The following is a 17293-nucleotide window of genomic DNA, read 5'->3' on the forward strand; positions in this document are numbered from 1 at the left end:
ACGCCATCGTGCCTTATAACTTGTTGCTTTATATGTGTCACACGACGTGCAATAGAACAGTAAGTTTGATGTGTTAAAATAAAAGAAAAAGGCAACTAGTATATTAAAGATGTATGCAGGCTTCTTGTGCGCATTGGCGCAAAACTAAATTAAAGAAATTTAATAGATCGCGTGCCAACATGAGTACATCAGAGCGTGACAAAAAAAAAAAGGGCAGAAAGACTGTGGACCAAAATGGCTACCCGCCAAATTTGGCGGTAAGTAGCGGTCAAAATGTTGGTGTTGTCACCACCCTAAAACCGTGTTGCAGGTAGGCTCCCTACATCATCCCGTACCACCGCGACCGGGCGGGCCCTTCGCGCGGCGCAAGGCGCAAGTGAACAAAAATTGAATTCCTCAAAGTAAAATCCGTCAGAAAAATCGTAGAGTACGACTTAACCACAACCTACAGACGTGATAGCGTCGGACTGTAATTTGAATATACGAAAAAAAAAAGCCTGATACGCAGCCGGGGATCTTTAAGTGCTATCGCGTTCCACTCTTAAAGGCGAAGCTTAAGCGTCCTCCAATTCTGATGGTGTTTCGCTGTACTTTGGTTCTAGGCAACATTGAGGGGAATGTTGAAAACCAAGCCTTTCTAAATTTTGATCGAACCCCATGTCGCAGAAAATACGGTGTTGGCGTCAACAGCGTCCAATAACGCTATCGCGTTCCACTCTTAAAGGCGAAGCTTAAGCGTACTCCAAGCTTTTACCTTCCATACCAATAACTCTATTCTCTCTCTAAATATACTGAGTAGTCATGCTTAGCGTACAAGTAATTAGCAGCTCACTTTTGTGTCGTCTTTTAAGTGCTGTAATGATGTTTTATATTTCAGTAACCAACTCTCCTATAGCTTTCAGCGATAGTAGCAGTGCTTTTTTTAGTACACAACCACCCATCCTGTGCATTTCGCGTAAACAAGTGTTTCGCCTTTCTCAGAGCTGCAAGTACCTGTTTCATAAAAAAAGGTCGCGCGTGTAATGCTTTTCCCGTCCTTCTAGAGGACTAGCTGGTGACCCATATCAGTTCAATCTTACATCTGTGCACAGGCGCTGAATATACTTGCCAACAATCTCAAAGAAAACCTAGGGATCGAAAGCGAAAGCACGAGTTCAACCTAAAAATCTTTAATGTCAGAAAAAGGCCGGCTCTACGGCCTGAAGTTGGGTTTTGGAAGGGAGAAGAGGGTCTCAAAGCCACCTGGTGAGCCCCACTTCGCGAAGCGACATGTCAACAAAATGGTCAGGAAGATGATCATGAAAACATCGTCATGTTCTATATATGTAAGTCTTTTGTGTTCATCTCTCTCTTTCTCTCTTTACTGTCTAACGGCTGCTTCTTTTCTACAAATGGTGCCCTTAATAAATCAGCGCACCATTTAAAATCTAGCCGTTGTGCTCGTCTTGTTTTTATTGGCCTACGTTGCGGCACTGAACTCAGCACCACACTCTGTCCCCACCGCGCGCAGCTCCGGAGCTCTACGGGAGAGCGAGCGTGTGCGCGTGCTCCCTTCGGGCACACTGCACATCGAGGCAGCTGAGGCAGGGGACGCCGCCAACTACAGCTGCCACGCGCACAACCTGTACGGCAGGGACGCCGTCCACTACGCCGTCCGGGTGCACGGTGAGCTTTCGGGCTGGTCCTTTTTGCGCGCGCTTTCTGTCCGTACCGTCCTTACTTATGCTTACCGATGAGTGGACAGCAAGCGCCAACTTGTTTGTGTCTACCAAAGAGTGCTGTAGACTAATTTGCGCTTTAATGTCATTTTCCCGTGCCCTTCAATTGGTTCGCGGCTCACCGAATTTGGACGGCCACCCTTGCCTATACACGCCTATCACACGCAAGGCGGGCATCACCTTACTTATATTACGACCTCGGGTGGCTGCGTCAACAAAGCGACGTTACCCAAGAGGCCCAGACCACTTCATAGCGGGTTTCGTTGTGCTCCTGCAATGTTCAGATATGGATTACTTTCGTTATCTTAGAAACATAATAAAGAATTTCAAGCAAAATACGCCATTACTTGTGTAGATGCATACCACGCAGGACTTCGGCGAAGACAGCTTTATTAGTTACTTTTACCTTTGTTGCCCTAACTAATGAAAGGACACGCGAGTATCTTTCACAGCTTCCATGTTTTACTCCAAATTATCAAATACGTACGACAGTCTGTAAAACGGAAGGTAATGTGCTTAGTTCGGATTCAGTACGTGTGCAGTCTCAAGTATTACGACGCACTTTGATTGAAAATGATAACTGTTTTGTATTACGCAAGAAATTTGCGGGCTGCTTCCATAAAAAAGTGTTGCGGCAGAACCCATATCACCACGAATGTCGGCGTTAATGCGGATAGCGATGAAACACCGCAATGCCACCGCGAAGACGCGCGTCGTGCATGAGACGGGTCTTGAGCCGGGCTCCTCTCTCGCGCTTCCCTCTATAGACACGCTGAGTCATTCAGCGGCACCGCCGCGAAGTCCGCGCATGGCGCTTGTGTCAATACTACACATTCAGCAAGCGTGTCTGAGTATATACGACGCAGTTAACTAACCACATTACCCAATTTAACCCAAGTTACCCACATAGTTACCCAAGTTGGCGTCAGTGAGGTTCCTTGAAAAGCGTCCCATACTCAGTGACCCATGTCGGTGCCAAAAAGGTTCACTGAAGGGCACCACGTGCCCAGAGCACCACATGCCCACATCCAGTGGCCCAAGTTGCTCCGACGGTTGTTTTTGAAGCCGGTTTGAACCAGCACAGCAGCACGGTGCCTTGTTAGAGAGAGAGATTAGATAGATAGATAGATAGATAGATAGATAGATAGATAGATAGATAGATAGATAGATAGATAGATAGATAGATAGATAGATAGATAGATAGATAGATAGATAGATAGATAGATAGATAGATAGATAGATAGATAGATAGATAGATAGATAGATAGATAGATAGATAGATAGATAGATAGATAGATAGATAGATAGATAGATAGATAGATAGATAGATAGATAGATAGATAGATAGATAGATAGATAGATAGATAGATAGATAGATAGATAGATACCCACCCCCGGTAAGTGTGTGAATGTTAATTGCATCAAAATGATGAGTGCCTGACATCTTTTTGAAATACGAATAAAAACCGAGGATATCACGTATACGCTTCGTGTTCATAATTGTGCTTGGCAAAACGTGAACCAGTGGGCATGTCTACACATTATTTATTTATTTTCTTTTCCTCATTTCTTTGCAGTGAACATATCTCAAAAATGTAAGTACCCAACGAATTCATTTTTTCGAATTCTATAATAACGCACCTTACCGATTAGGACAGCCATCACTATATATAGAAGTGTGTTGTTTAGGAAAAGTGCAGAGATAATCAGAATTTGCTTGAACCATTTAATGCTTCTTTGCGGGGAAAAAAAGGATCGTCTAAATGCAACACTTATAATTATTATAATTTATAAAAATAATAGCAAACGACAACGTTAATGCTGTCATTGCTCACTATACAGAATTTTAACTCCGTAATCAAAGCAACAGACTTCGAGAACAAGAGTTACAAGATACGGCTTCTTGAAACCGTTCCTACCGCGATATAGACGGTAACATAGACGCACCAACGTCAGGTCCGAAATGTTGTCCACGTGGTTACCGCTTCACTGCAGAACGTCTTGGTGTGGCGATAAACCCGCGTGTTAAACTTAAAATTGACAACCTTTCATACTAAACAGCCACCACAACACTACATAAATTGCATGTGAAATATCGCACCTTAATACCGCTTCCGCAAACAACAGCGCGTTCCTCATTGCCTACGCAGCTCCCCGGAGGCCTGCCTCCGTGAGTGTGCTGTCGACAACTTCCAATAGCATCACGCTGGGCTGGCTCAACAGGAACACCGCCAAAGGAACGAACGTGCCCAAGGTCAAAGGTAGGGTTGCTTAGTTGCACGAATCACAAACTCTGCAACGTCTCCGACACTCGGCGGTCTATAAGGCCTGATTCACAGAGTCGTCAAAAATGTCCCGTTCCCGTCACGTCATCGGTATTTGTCGTGAAGCAGCGGTTTCCTCTCACGATTGTCTAGCAACTTAAAACAGAATCGCACGAAATCTGCAGCGTTTAATTCACGCGCAATCTTGACAGGCCACTCGCCGAATCGAAGAAGAAAATTCTAAAAAAAAAAAGAATCATCGTGTTCTCGAGTCAGTGGGTTGCCCTAAAATAACCGCACAGGAGTTTGTGTACTTTACGTCACGGACATCGCAAATTGAATATCACGCACTCACAATCTGCTTTGACCTGAACCTGTTCCCGCTGCATTTATTCCGCGCGCGAGCTGCGTTTTTCGGAAGACGAGCGAGCGAAACGGTCCAAGAAGAGGAGAGAAAGAAAGAAAAACTTGCGCGGGCGAAAGTGCTCGCGAGCGTAGGATGCCGATGCGTCTAACGTCTCTTCTAAGAAATCTTGATGTCTCCTACGGATCAGTTGTGAACGCTTCAGTGAAGAAGAGAAGAGGTAATTGAATCTGACTCGGGTGGCCCGGTTTGGAACCATCGCCATTCGTTTCAGATTTGCATGCTCCGGCGAGCCTGCATACGCGGCACGTGAAAGCGTGCGTTCTTCTGAAGAACGATTTCAGCGGGGAAAGAAGGGCTTCTCGGCAGATGATATGTGAATGAAAGCGGTCGTCTAAAAATATATGCCACGCAACCACATGAACCGTATTTCTGACGTAACGTTGTCTCGCGTCTATAGCTGTTTCCCGGCATTGGCACGTCCGTGCTGCGTGCAGTATTCTGCGCTTAAATTTGTTACCGTGTGGGTTTCGCTTGAAGCAGCGACTGCAATAAATAACTTCGGCCATCAGTTCGGCGCGCACGCATGGCGCAATACGCGATGGAGACGCGGCGACGCGACGCCGAAGGTACGCCAGAAATGCGCGCCATGTGGTTGCCGCCTTTTCAGGTACCGGCAACAAATATCTGCTCTCGGGGGAGAATAATGCAGCTCGGATTGTTGAGAAGCGAGCGTAAAGTGAGAATGAAATTTCGAGTTCGCAACACGACAAAATTTAATAATCTCCTTGCTGAATGCTTCTTTCTTTTTTTTTTTCCTTCAGAAAAAAAAATACTATCCGGTATGTTATGAGAAGACGACACTGCATGCGCGCAAGTACGAATTTGGTTGTTTTTGTAAATAAACGGCAATCTTATGCAAAGCTGATTGATTGATTTGATTGATTCAAACTCGTGATATATCTAAGCGGTTATGACGTTCTGCTACTGAGCTCGAGGGCGCAAGTTCGATTACCAGTTGCGACCGGCGCGTTCCGAAGCGGCCAGAACGCAATAGCGCCCGTAAAGAAGAGATCTTAACGCTCGTCCAAGTATCCGGGGTCGTTAATAGAATACGGAGCCATGCGCTGTCTGTCACATCCCGTATGTTGCTTTCTGACTTTAAGACCTATTTATTTATAATCATCACAACGGCCGATCGAGACATGGTAACACAAAAGAGCACTAAAAAAAACATCATAGTTTCGTCATAAGGGCGAAGCAATGAATGCGATAGCAACATGTTAGAATATTACACGACGTGCAAGACTCGTTGCTGTAGTGGCAGTATAAATTGAAGTACTGTAGAAAGAGCTGTCCTCCGTTTGAATCCTGCCATCGGACAAATTCATTTATGTGTATTAATTTAAGCCAACGTCTTTCTTAGCAACTGTACCACCATTTTTCCGTATCGGGTATGTTTCAAACCTCTTTCCTGGCCCGATCCCGGAGGTAGTGCACAGCGGCGCCAATAAAATTACATCATTTCCGGGTTTGAGCTCTGTTGTCGTTTCGCACTTTTAATATTTAGGTCTGAGAAGATTTAAGATAAAAAGCATGCGCTGTCGGTGTTTTGTTTCATGACATTTGTTTGTGGGCTGCCATTCTCCAAATTCTGAGTAATAATTTTGTCAAGAACAAAAGACCTGGTACGAGCAAGTTTAGTGATAGAATGGTGTGGCAATATAACCAGCATATACCCCAAGTCATATAGCATGGCATGGTATAGAGCATACATATACCCAAATAAATACGGAACCTTACGCCGACGACGACGGCTGAAATTCGCTAGGAGTGTCCGTACCACGGTGTAAGAAGAAAGCTACTTCTTACACCGTGGTCCATACAATTGTTATCCCAATAGTCCCTAAGTGAGCTAAACAGAGCTGCTTTTCGATGGAACGCCTCGAGTGGTCCTGCTTAACGTGCGCACGGTGTCAGATATTTTGTGCATAAGAAAGGTGTCAGATCACAGAAATTTAGAGAGATTAACAACGACCAGAGTAGAAAGCGAATTGGCGGTTGACATTAATTGGGTGCACGTCGCGAGTTCTCTATCTATCTATCTATCTATCTATCTATCTATCTATCTATCTATCTATCTATCTATCTATCTATCTATCTATCTATCTATCTATCTATCTATCTATCTATCTAATCCTAGCGCAGCTGGAATCCGACGCGGACAAACGCCGCAACGCGCGATTCTCGCGCAAAAAGACGCGTCGTGCGGGTCAGCCTTGCCGCCACGCCGTTTCTCGTATAATGCAGAGTCAACGCAGCGAGCCCCAAAGAAGTAGACGAGCTCTGCCGAGCTGCTCCCGCGCCGCGCGGCGAAGCCGAAAGAAAGGAGGGGCGAAAAGGAAGAGGCAGGAAATGCATTTCATGCATGCGTCGCCTTCTCCTAAACAATAGCAGGCGAAGCCCCGTCGGGCGCGTCGCTAAAAGCAGCGCCGCGGCCGCCCGTGACGTAGGAGGACGACGTTCTACGGTGGAGGAAACGAAAGAGAGTACAGACAAGAAAATGCAGAAAGAAAAGGATGCCCCGTCTCCGAGCAGTCAGGATAAGGAAGGCAGGGCTGAGAAAGACGGAGAGAGTGTGTAGGATGCGAATGCAGAAAGAGATGCAGCGAGTGGGGCCCGAGGAGGAGAAACCGTGGCAGCTGGCAGCGCGACGAGACCGTTACGCCAAGATGTGGCCGCGACGCGCGTGGCGCGACGATTTCTGCGCGACGCCGGGAGTGAGCCAGGCACGAAAGGACCGGAGGAGGGGAGAGCAGAGGTAGGCGCTCCGCGAACGGTGGCGAGGCGAGGAGGAAAAGGAAAATGTGCGTTGGGAAGTAAACAAAACGACGACGTCGCGCAGAGAAGGCGAAAGAAATACGCATACGGCGCATCAATCCCAAAAGAAGCGAAGAAGGGCAACGCGGCGAATACTCTCGAGTGGAAAAACCTGCGGGCGAGATCGACGGCTGCCGACGGGGGCGCAGACAGCGGCGCGAATGAGCGACGACGCGGGAGAAGCTTGGGCGAAGGAAGAAAGCGCGGAAAGAGGAAACGTCGTGGAGGAAAGAAAAAATAAAGAAGCTTGTCCAGATGCCGAATAAATATGTGTTCATCGATTCCAGCCGGCGCGGGGTATTGCGGTGAGGGAAGGGAAGAGGCGGAACTTCGGGACAAATAAATAAGAGAAAAAAAAAAGATGAGGCGGGGTTGGGAGGAGGGCTGCGGGAGGTTGGCGGGGAAAAGTTGGTTTAAACAAAGATAACAGAAATAGCGCGAAGAACGTAAAGGGCGGAAAGCGGTTCGGGGGGGGCGCGCCAAAAATAACGCGAGTATGACAGAAAACGGAATAAAATACGATTTTGATTTCTCGGTGTGCGGAAAACGGCCGAGACGGCAAAAAAGTGGGAGGGGCTGTTTCCGAAGCCCAGGGCCCGGGAAGGAACCGTGCGAGACACGTAAGCGGGCTTTCGGGAACCGTGGAGCCCTGAAAGTGTGCATTTTTTTTTCTTCTTATTTTTTTAACGTCGCACCGAGCTGAACACTGTCATTGTTTCTGCGCGCCTCAAAGCAACCTTCGTCCGCCTTTCCGCAGGCCAGCGTTCTCCTCTTTGCAAATCGTGGCACGCTTCGCACTTCTTGCCTCTCGTTCAAACTGACGAGCACACGCGCGCACGAAGTTCTTTGGGCGCGCGCTTGTCTGCCTCTTCTTTTCCTCCTCCTCCTCTTCCTAGAGTTCCACCCTCTGCGACGCGATGCGTGCTGCTTCAAAACGGAAAACGGGATAACAGGTCTGGCCATTACGAAGTCACATCGGAGTTTGTAAACAGACGACGACGAAAAGTGATTCGCAGCCCGCCCCGAAAGAAAGAAAAGTCGGCAAGAACCAGACGGGTGACTGAAAGCTAAGCCATGCGCGGCGCACGTTTTCACCGAGGAAAATCCGTTCCCCCGCAGCAACGTGATCGGTCCCTCCACTACACCGTCGGCGCGACCACATTTCGGCGTAATCATGAGGGGCCGCAGCACTTTTTTTTTTTTTTGGTTTGGTTACAGCCCGCTACTTCATGCTGCTATTTCATTGTCGAGTCGACGCATGACAGCAATACAAGTTTGCCTTTAAGGAGCTGCCGAATCGATTCTCGCGTGTCACGTGAGCGTCTACTCAAAAGGAAAAGAGGGCAGAAGAAGAAGCAGCAGGCATTTACAGAATACACGCAACAACTTGGTTAAACGTTCCAACCTAGCAGGCGCGGTACTTCGTGGGCTCTTTTTGAAGGCGCTGAAAAGCGTCCCAGGCACTGCCGCAACCACAGCGCCCTCGCGTGTCTGACATGTGCGTGCACGAGAAGAGACGCACGGAAAATTTGCCACGTCTCGTGGAAAATGCGTATCCAAAGCATGAACTGAAAACAATTGGTGCAATTTTGCTGCCTTCCGGTATTTCATTTGTGCCGTTGATAAATATACGCTCCCACTTCCAGCATTACTGAATGGCAGCCACCGTTTATCTTGTCGTATATCGATCCACAAACAAAAAAAAATATTAACATTTGTTGAAGCGTTCTCCGTCCAACAATATCAAAGCGTTTCCAAAACCTAACAGTAGTTGTTCTTTATCACGTTCCCGGTACTGAAGAAAACGAAACTATACCGACGCAGAAAGTATCGAAATTTGCTGCTAGTTGAAAATATCGAATTCGTCATCGTAGGTGTGACATTTCTTACGCAGAAAGTATCAAAATTTGCTGCTAGTTGAGAATATGGAATTCTTCAGCGTAGGTGTGGCATTTCTTAGTGTATGTACATTATCAGTGTTCTGCTTCTATTGGCGAGACCGTTAGCAATACCGAAGAAGACGGAGAGTGTGAAATCGGGCTAGTTGGTTCGTGGATGACACGGCGCAGACGACAAGACAAAAGAAAGACGGAACGTATGCGCTGTGCCCCTTCTTTCGTGTACTTTCGTCTGCACCATTTTCCGTGTCTTGTAGGGACGCTGCACTGAAAGGTTTGCAGTCCACAAAATCGCACATACTTGTGGCGTGCTCAGCGTCCAATTCGTAAAGAAGCAGGGGCCAAATTCACAAAGCTTTTCGTTCGGAAGTGCTCCCCGCCATTGGCCTGTCGTCTTCGGTAATGAAATGTACAGCTACGTCATCAACATCATCAGCCAGTTCATGTCTAGTGCAGCAAGGTCTCTCCCAGTGATCTCCAATTACCCCTGTCTTGCACCAACTGACCCCATCTTGATCAGATCATGATCATGTATAGCATCATGATTGGCTGAAATTTTCTCTTAGTATCAATTATAGCGTAGGGGGCTTTCTTGCGAATGCGGGCATAGATTTTATGTCGGCCGCCGACCTAGCACATCAGATGAAGAATATGTATTCCTAGGAACGCAGAGAGGCGGGCCGCAGCTAACACGCCCTAGCCTTACAGCTCTGCAGCCGGAAATGAAGAAGAAAAGGAGAGATGAGGGATGATGATGACGACAGAGAACAGGGATGCGTAAAGATAAGCGCACCATCACCCCGCCATTTAGGCATGCAAGCAGAGAGCGTTGTTTTGAAAAATGGAGGTTTCTGGTAACCTGTTTGTTCAATGTGGAAGCTAACTGCTTCGTGACCAGCGGCCCGAGCAGGCAGAAGCTATACTTAACCATTAAAGAAACTAACTACTCTCTCGCACGCTCTCGCCGCTAACTTGCCACTGAAATGCGACGTATGTTTAAATAGGTGCGCATTTCTCGCGTCTCTGCAAGCATCTGTGCCGGCTTGCGAAGAATGAAAGAAAAATTGAACGCAATGCGTGTATGTCGCGTAATGAGCACCACGCTTTCGCGCATGTGTATTTGTGCAAAATAAAGCCTGTTCTTTTTCCCCAAAACACTTCTCCGAGTACGCTAACAAAGTTCGTGACTATAACTACTTGCGAACGTTTTTCTTTCTTTTTATTCTTCCTGACACTGATATCCAGTTATGGTCTCCACGCAGGTTGCAAACAACTTAAACTTCCGAACTTTGCTTGTTCGCGCACTCTCTATTTGCTGTCTCCCGAACCGGTAAAATTAAACTGATGCGCGTTAAGTTACCGTGTGCAACCAGCTATACTAGAGAACGACGCGCAGACCTGGAATGCACTCTCGTGTAAAGTCAACGACTTCGCTGATCATTTCTAGTGCCACAATTGCGTAGTGTCAGCCTGGTCTTATTGGCCTATATTAGCTCTTCTGGCACTTTATTAACGCTGCGAAATATGGGCCAACAAAACTTTTTTCTCTTCCTCTTTCTCTCCCTTTCTCTCTCTCTCTCTCTCTCACTCACTCACTATTCAAGAGTACGAGGTGCACTACAAGAGGCAGCAGGGCTCCTGGGACCTGGTGCGCGTGGCTCCTCCACAGCCGAGACCCAGCGGAGGCGCTGGAGCAAGAGACACCTCCTCGCCGTCCAGGCTGGCCACGGCCACCCACGTGAACGGCAGCTGGTTGGGCCACGAGCTGACCGGCCTGTCCTGCGGCACGCAGTACCACATCTACGTCGTGGCTGTGGCTGACAGGGGTCGCAGCGAGCCCAGTGACACCGTGTTCGCAAGGACGCAGGGAGGAGGTAAGAGAGTAGCGCCTCTCTCTCTCTCTCTCCTTCGTTGCGTGCAAAGCGTTGCAGTCGTAAGAAATTAAAATAGCAAGGATAAAACCAGCGGGAACAGTGCTGTCGCTGGCAAACAAATCGTGCACTAAATTGGATTGAAGGTGCTGAGGGCAGATGCAGGAATGAAGAGCGACTAACCCTCACCAAAAGGTTGCTGAAAAGTCAAGAAAGGGACAAGAAATAATACATGGGAAGACAGCAAGCGACGTTTCGCCCGAAGTCTGACAGTCTCTGTGTTCTTAAAGAAACCAGATAGAAACAGCATCCTCCTACGTGTCATCCACGGTGAAATTGATGAAAGCGCTGTCGGCGTAGGACAGGCGTATATTGAGAGCTCTAGGGCAGGCATTTGCGCTGCCGTTGCTTTAATTCGAATAAGCGTGGTTACGACAGACTAACCACTCACATTTCGTGCTGCCCTATGTGAAATGGCTTAAAGATGAAAAAAAAAAAAAACGACATGCACAAACCAACGCACGCGGACACACATATAGTTGCTGTGTCTAGCGTTAGCCGCACAAGGTTTCCGATCACGTGCTTCTTCGTGCCTCTCGCTAATCATGTGATTTAACTATAACTGGATAGTAATTTCGCACACGTATGACCCACGTACGCAGTACCCTCGTCGCCCAAGCGGGAGGCGTTCGTGACGCCCAACGCGAGTTCGCTGACCCTTCGTCCGTCCTCCTGGGCGTCGAGTCCGGCCGGCTGCCCCGTGTCGCACCTTGCCGTCGAGTACAGGCCTCGCGACGGCACGGGTCCCTGGACGGTGGCTTCGCGAGCCCTGCAACCACGCGAGGGCCCAATGACGCTGCACCACCTACGGCCAGACACCTGGTACAACCTGCGCGTCACGGCGCATACCGAGGCCGGCACAACCTCCGCCGAGTACGCCATCCGCACGCTGCCGGCTTCGGCCACGCTTGCAGGTGCGCTCGCCACCACTGCGTGTATCGATGAACTTTTGCTAACCCGGGAACCAGCTCCAAAAAGCGTTCTGTTCGTAAAAGTTGTTCTCTCTCTCTCTCTCTCTCTCTCTCTCTTAATTATTACTATATCAAACATCTTAGACTTAAACACGTTCTCGAGTGCTACGCCTAAATTCAAAGAACCATCTTCCGAACAGAGCGAAAGAAAAGGACGTACAAATAAGGGCAACACAATACAGCACAAGGTTATGACAGAAGATGTGTCGTCGTATAATCTAGGGGTGCAATGCAATCGTTGCTACCTTGAGGTTGCAATGGTTTTTGGTGTTGTTGCTTTGCATGTATGATTATTGCCACCAAGTTGATATCGTCCTTCTCGTCAACGAAAATTTCAGTTGATACTTGTGATACGATGTCTTGCGTCACCTTACTTTACTTTCCGTTCTTTCATTCGCGCTTTTCTGAATATGGACCAAAACGAACTCGTTCAACTATAAATTCTACTGAAGGCAAAAGGATGCCCGACAGTGACTGTATAGCACCGAGCCGTACGAACTGCTCTGTAGACACAAACCCCGGTCTGGCGGCTTTTCGAGACTGCAGCAGACGTTGGTCAACGTGAGTAAGCATTAGGGTTTGGACTTGCTGGTGTATGCAAGAAAGCGTGTTTGCGAGAAAACGCTGTGTGTGCCCCATCTTTGTCTGAGCTTACGCTTACGAACACAAGGTCAAGCTGTGAGCCCATGTTGAACATTCTTTAGACATGCACGTAGCGTATATACAAAAATGATCACAGTTCTTTTATTACGACAACCTCGCATTAAAAAGCACAGCACGCGGTGCCATATTTTCGCGACCGTTTCCTTTATTTTTTTTTCCCACTACATCCGCCCTTCGTCATAAGCTAGCGCGTGGCCACGCTGTCATTATCTTAAGATAACTTGTTCTTGGGCTAGTTGGGTGATAGTTGATGAAGCCATTGTGGCTCAAACAAAAAATGAACACAAAGAAAACAAGACCGGACCCGTCGTGTCCGGTCTTGTGTTCTTTGTGTTTGTATTTATTTGCGCTATAATGGCTTCATTAAACCGTCATTATCGCTGAGACGGGCCACTCGGCACGACCGCTAGTAAGGGAATAAGAAAAGGCGAGGGAAAAGAATCGTCCCAAAATTTGGGCCTCCATCCCAATTTCCGCAGTGTCGCTGCAACTATCTTTCGGCGGCATTTGACTGTTACGTTCACACGTAAAGCTGCGAATGGTTGAGCCTTTTCTGCTTGTCGACCGACGTTGCCTCTTACGTTGCCTCTTACGTTGCCTCTTACGTTGCCTCTTACGTTGCTCTTACGTTGCCTCCTACGTTGCCTCTTACGTTGCCTCTTACCACATATCTTCGGTGCATGTCGCAGGCACCGTCCTCCCAGAGTTGATGGTGGTGAACGGTGGCAGTGGCGCGGACGGCGACTTGCCGCTGCTGGTTCCCATCGCCACTTCACTCAGCTTGGCTCTGGCCGCCGCCACCCTGGTGTTGGGCTACGTCTGCTGCAGGAGGCGTGCGGAGCCCACCTTCGCCAAGGATCACGGTGAGCGCTATCACGCAAACTTCCTTTTCCACCGACTTAGGGAGTTGCACAGTTACAATAGTTCTTGGCTTCTTACAAGAACAGAATAGTAATACAAGTGGCCAGGTGTTTTATTAAGAAACAAAAGAAACAAACTCATGCTCACACTGTTTCGCGAGCAAGACTACTTTTCCTCAGTACTGATCACTCTCAGGAAAAGCACGCTTTACAGGTATATTAATGCGCAAACAGGTGTAGCTGGTATTCCCAGTGTTATTGAGTTGAATGGAGTTGGGCAAATCATGTAATGCGCCAAGCAGTTAACTAGTGGGTCTATTACGAGTAACAGAATTGGCGGCCAGGAAAGAAAATGGAGTTGAGTACCGCAGATTGCACTCGTCGTATAGAAGACATGAAATACTAGTAGGGTGGTGGTCCTTCTAATGATAATAAATAAATAAATAAATAAATAAATAAATAAATAAATAAATAAATAAATAAATAAATAATAAATAAATAAATAAATAAATAAATAAATAAATAATAGGACAGTTTCACTAACCCCTGTTGCACTGTTGGCTAGTGAAAGCAAAAGCAGTAAAGGTATAAAATACAGTAAATGTATTTCCTACGTGTGAATTTATCTTTTTGCAGGCTGATCTTGCCAATATATTCCTTGGGCCTAAACCTGCTCAATGAATGTAGTGGCAAGACCAGCCTGCACTGGTGCACTTGCTCACTCTCTGTGCATATGATTTCCTTTTTCGTCATACCCATCTAGAGTAGCATGCCAGGCATACCACCAGGCAAAGCTCTCTAGGATCCATTAAGGAGCCCTCACTCTCCAATACCAAACCTCCTGGACTGGTCCTCGCGAAAAAACTCATGTAGACTTGTCATCGACGCATGAAATATGATACCTTACTGTTATAACTATTTTTATAAATTCGTGAGGCCGCAACATTCACATGGGGACGGACTGCCAGCGAAGCTGTTTAGGCTGCATACATGGACTGCATACATGGACTGCATACGTGAACTGCATACGTGGACTGCATACGTGGACTGCATACGTGGACTGCATACGTGTACTGCATACGTGGACTGCATACGTGGACTACATACATGGACTTCATACATGGACTGCATACATTATGAAATCATACATTTTTTTCATACGGCACCACACTACGCCAACACCGATCTTTGTCGCCCGCTTCGCCCCGTGGAACACGATGTTATCGCGGCTCACTGTTCGCTTACAAATGCGACTGGAAAAGACGCGACCACGGAAGCTATCGACAAACAGGCGAAATGCGAACAATAAAAAATTCGGCAGAGGCACTTAGGATTGCTTACGTGTGGGAATGCGAAAGCAATCAAAATCCCTTCGGGGAAACCTGTTTAGTCAGCCAGATGGCTGTGACCTGACGTGTGCAACCACGCACGCACTAGGCACACCCTTAGTCAACCAGAACCGTGGAGCCGCCGTGGCGTCGGGGAAGCGTGGTCGTCTCGCAACCCAGAAGCCCGGGTTCGATACCCACCCAGACCTAAATGTGCCAAGTTGTCTTCTCCAATCCATTAATTTACGTAGTTTACAGGAACCTCCCTGAGAAATTTGACGACTGTCTGAACATTTTTTACTTGTTTTTACTCTTTGCGCCGTCGGCCATTTCTGTCCATGCGCCGTGATACCGACGTAAGCCGGCCAGAGTAACCTCCCCCTACACCCCCCCCCTGGGACCGCATGCGGGTGATGTATACAGGGACTAGAGATAAACAGCTTCGCTGTACTATAAGTAAGTCACACCACAAATTGTAATGTGACGCGTATGTTCGGACGGAATTATTTTTTTCTTTTCGTTTTCAGCCTCACAATACATTGGTTGCTACTGATCTTGCTTGCGCTGCAAGTCACGTAATTATTGGACACCCGCGCTATATCACACCGTAAGTGGAATGCAAGACCAGAAAAACGTAATTCGATCTGGACACTCTTTTCATTCAGACACCCCTGCTCACCTTTTCCACGAGTAAAGGTGCTTTCCCTCAGAACGACTCACTTTAAGAAAAAGCACGCTTTACAGGCAACCTTCACGCCCATTTTCGAACACATTGAGCAGCGGTCAGCCTGCATAACAAGCTCCTCAATATAATAGAATATACATATTATATGCCGGTCTAATTCACACGCTTTGTAGTTCAACAATCGCAGTACAATCATTTTTTTTGCCCGACAGAGGGCCACCCAGTGGGAGGAGGCGGCCGCAGTGCCAGCAATGACGCCCTTGCCGAGTCGGCGCTAGTGAAGCGTTCCAGCATCGACAACGTCCTCTCAACGCTCACGTCGGCGTCCGGCCGCCAGGGCTCGTCCTGCCTGGCCTCACCGGGACGCCATTCCGTGGTGGCGCCCGCAGCCACGCCCACGCAAGGTACACGAGCTAGGCCCCAAAATGATACGACTACGGCGCCGTCCTGTGGTCTGGTCACCCCCGAAGAGACCATGTTTAAGCGATACTGACTACCGCATTCACAAACTATACGCGACTTGACGTTTCTCCTTTAAGACTGCACTGAGTGGAGGGCAATGTAGTCTAGACTTATGCAGTCAGTGGGACCAATAGAATATACTCCGGTAATATTTTGCAATCACGCGATACCAGAGTTATGTCAAATATCAGAGTGCTGTCTGTCGTTCAAGCAACTCCTCGTCTCGGGAGCAGCCGAGAAATGATTTTTAGGAGCAGTGACTACTTTTGGTGATTGGTGGCGTGGCCCTGCAATTAATGAAATCAAGGTGGAGATTAAGGCCAAGGCTAGTTTCTGAATTACGAGGTTAATTGCGCAAGTAAGCGAGAGAATGCAGGATGACAGAGCAACCAAATGAGACAGGTGGCCGTGAGAACTAAACAGCGCAATCACTAAGCAACATGCATCGACACTGGGTGGGATAGAGTTACAGGAGTATAAATCTCATCTTCCGCCAAATATTGACACAAACTGCGACAACTGACCCGATACTTGTGGAAAGCGAAAACTATGACTGTTTTTTTTTTTTTTTCAGGTTCAATTGATGACATATCAGGGTATGCACCGTTTCCGGAAACTCAAATAAAGTCCAGAATAGTGCTCAAGAAAACGCAGGTAAGCTGTATAACAATTAAGGAGAGACGATCAAGCGCTAATTATGTCCATAATTAATGAAGGCGTGTATACTGTCATTTCTTCTTTCGCAGGAACAACCTGTAGCAAATACAAGAACGAAGAGGCCATTTTCAATACATAATCTCGCTGGCAATGAGGGTAAGTAGAGAGCTTGAAAACTATTTAACGCCACCATTGTTGTGCCAGGAATAGTTAACCAGAGTTACATTTATCACGAACTTTTTGAAAGTGATCGGTCTCGTTATTTGCAGGTAGTAAGTGATGAACCTATGTGGATTATCTAAAATATAAGGCACTGATAAATTTTGAGAGCCTGTGTCCTGATGGTGAAGTGGCTCAAATGACATTGCTTACTTTCAGCGGACTTCCAGTGGCGCTCCTTTACAACTACAGTCGTTAAATTTGAGTTACCCCTTTGTTGAGTTTTTATGCTGCGTACTGAAAGCCAATTACAATTCGATCTTGCACGAAGAACAGTCATTTGAATAATCTAGTTAAATTAACAAGCTGATCTGTCAACGTGTGTTCAGTTTGTAGGCTATCAACACAAAAGAGGAAAAGAGTGATAGAGAAATAGAAGAGAGGAAAGGCAGG

General features: G+C 47.3%; 1 protein-coding gene across 1 annotated transcript in view; it reads left to right on the forward strand.

Annotated features, from left to right (window-relative positions):
- LOC119456860 (Down syndrome cell adhesion molecule-like protein Dscam2) overlaps positions 1 to 17293 on the forward strand; it is a 197658-nt gene that overhangs the window by 166401 nt on the left and 13964 nt on the right. The window contains exons 25-33 of the mRNA XM_037718677.2: positions 1511 to 1665; positions 3296 to 3313; positions 3869 to 3979; positions 10729 to 10998; positions 11658 to 11969; positions 13379 to 13552; positions 15775 to 15966; positions 16599 to 16678; positions 16771 to 16837. Coding sequence (XP_037574605.1) covers positions 1511 to 1665; positions 3296 to 3313; positions 3869 to 3979; positions 10729 to 10998; positions 11658 to 11969; positions 13379 to 13552; positions 15775 to 15966; positions 16599 to 16678; positions 16771 to 16837 — 1379 coding nt within the window. The remainder of the gene's footprint in view (positions 1 to 1510; positions 1666 to 3295; positions 3314 to 3868; positions 3980 to 10728; positions 10999 to 11657; positions 11970 to 13378; positions 13553 to 15774; positions 15967 to 16598; positions 16679 to 16770; positions 16838 to 17293) is intronic.

Source organism: Dermacentor silvarum, chromosome 6 (assembly GCF_013339745.2).
Source record: "Dermacentor silvarum isolate Dsil-2018 chromosome 6, BIME_Dsil_1.4, whole genome shotgun sequence".
NCBI classification, from domain to species: Eukaryota; Metazoa; Arthropoda; class Arachnida; order Ixodida; family Ixodidae; genus Dermacentor; species Dermacentor silvarum.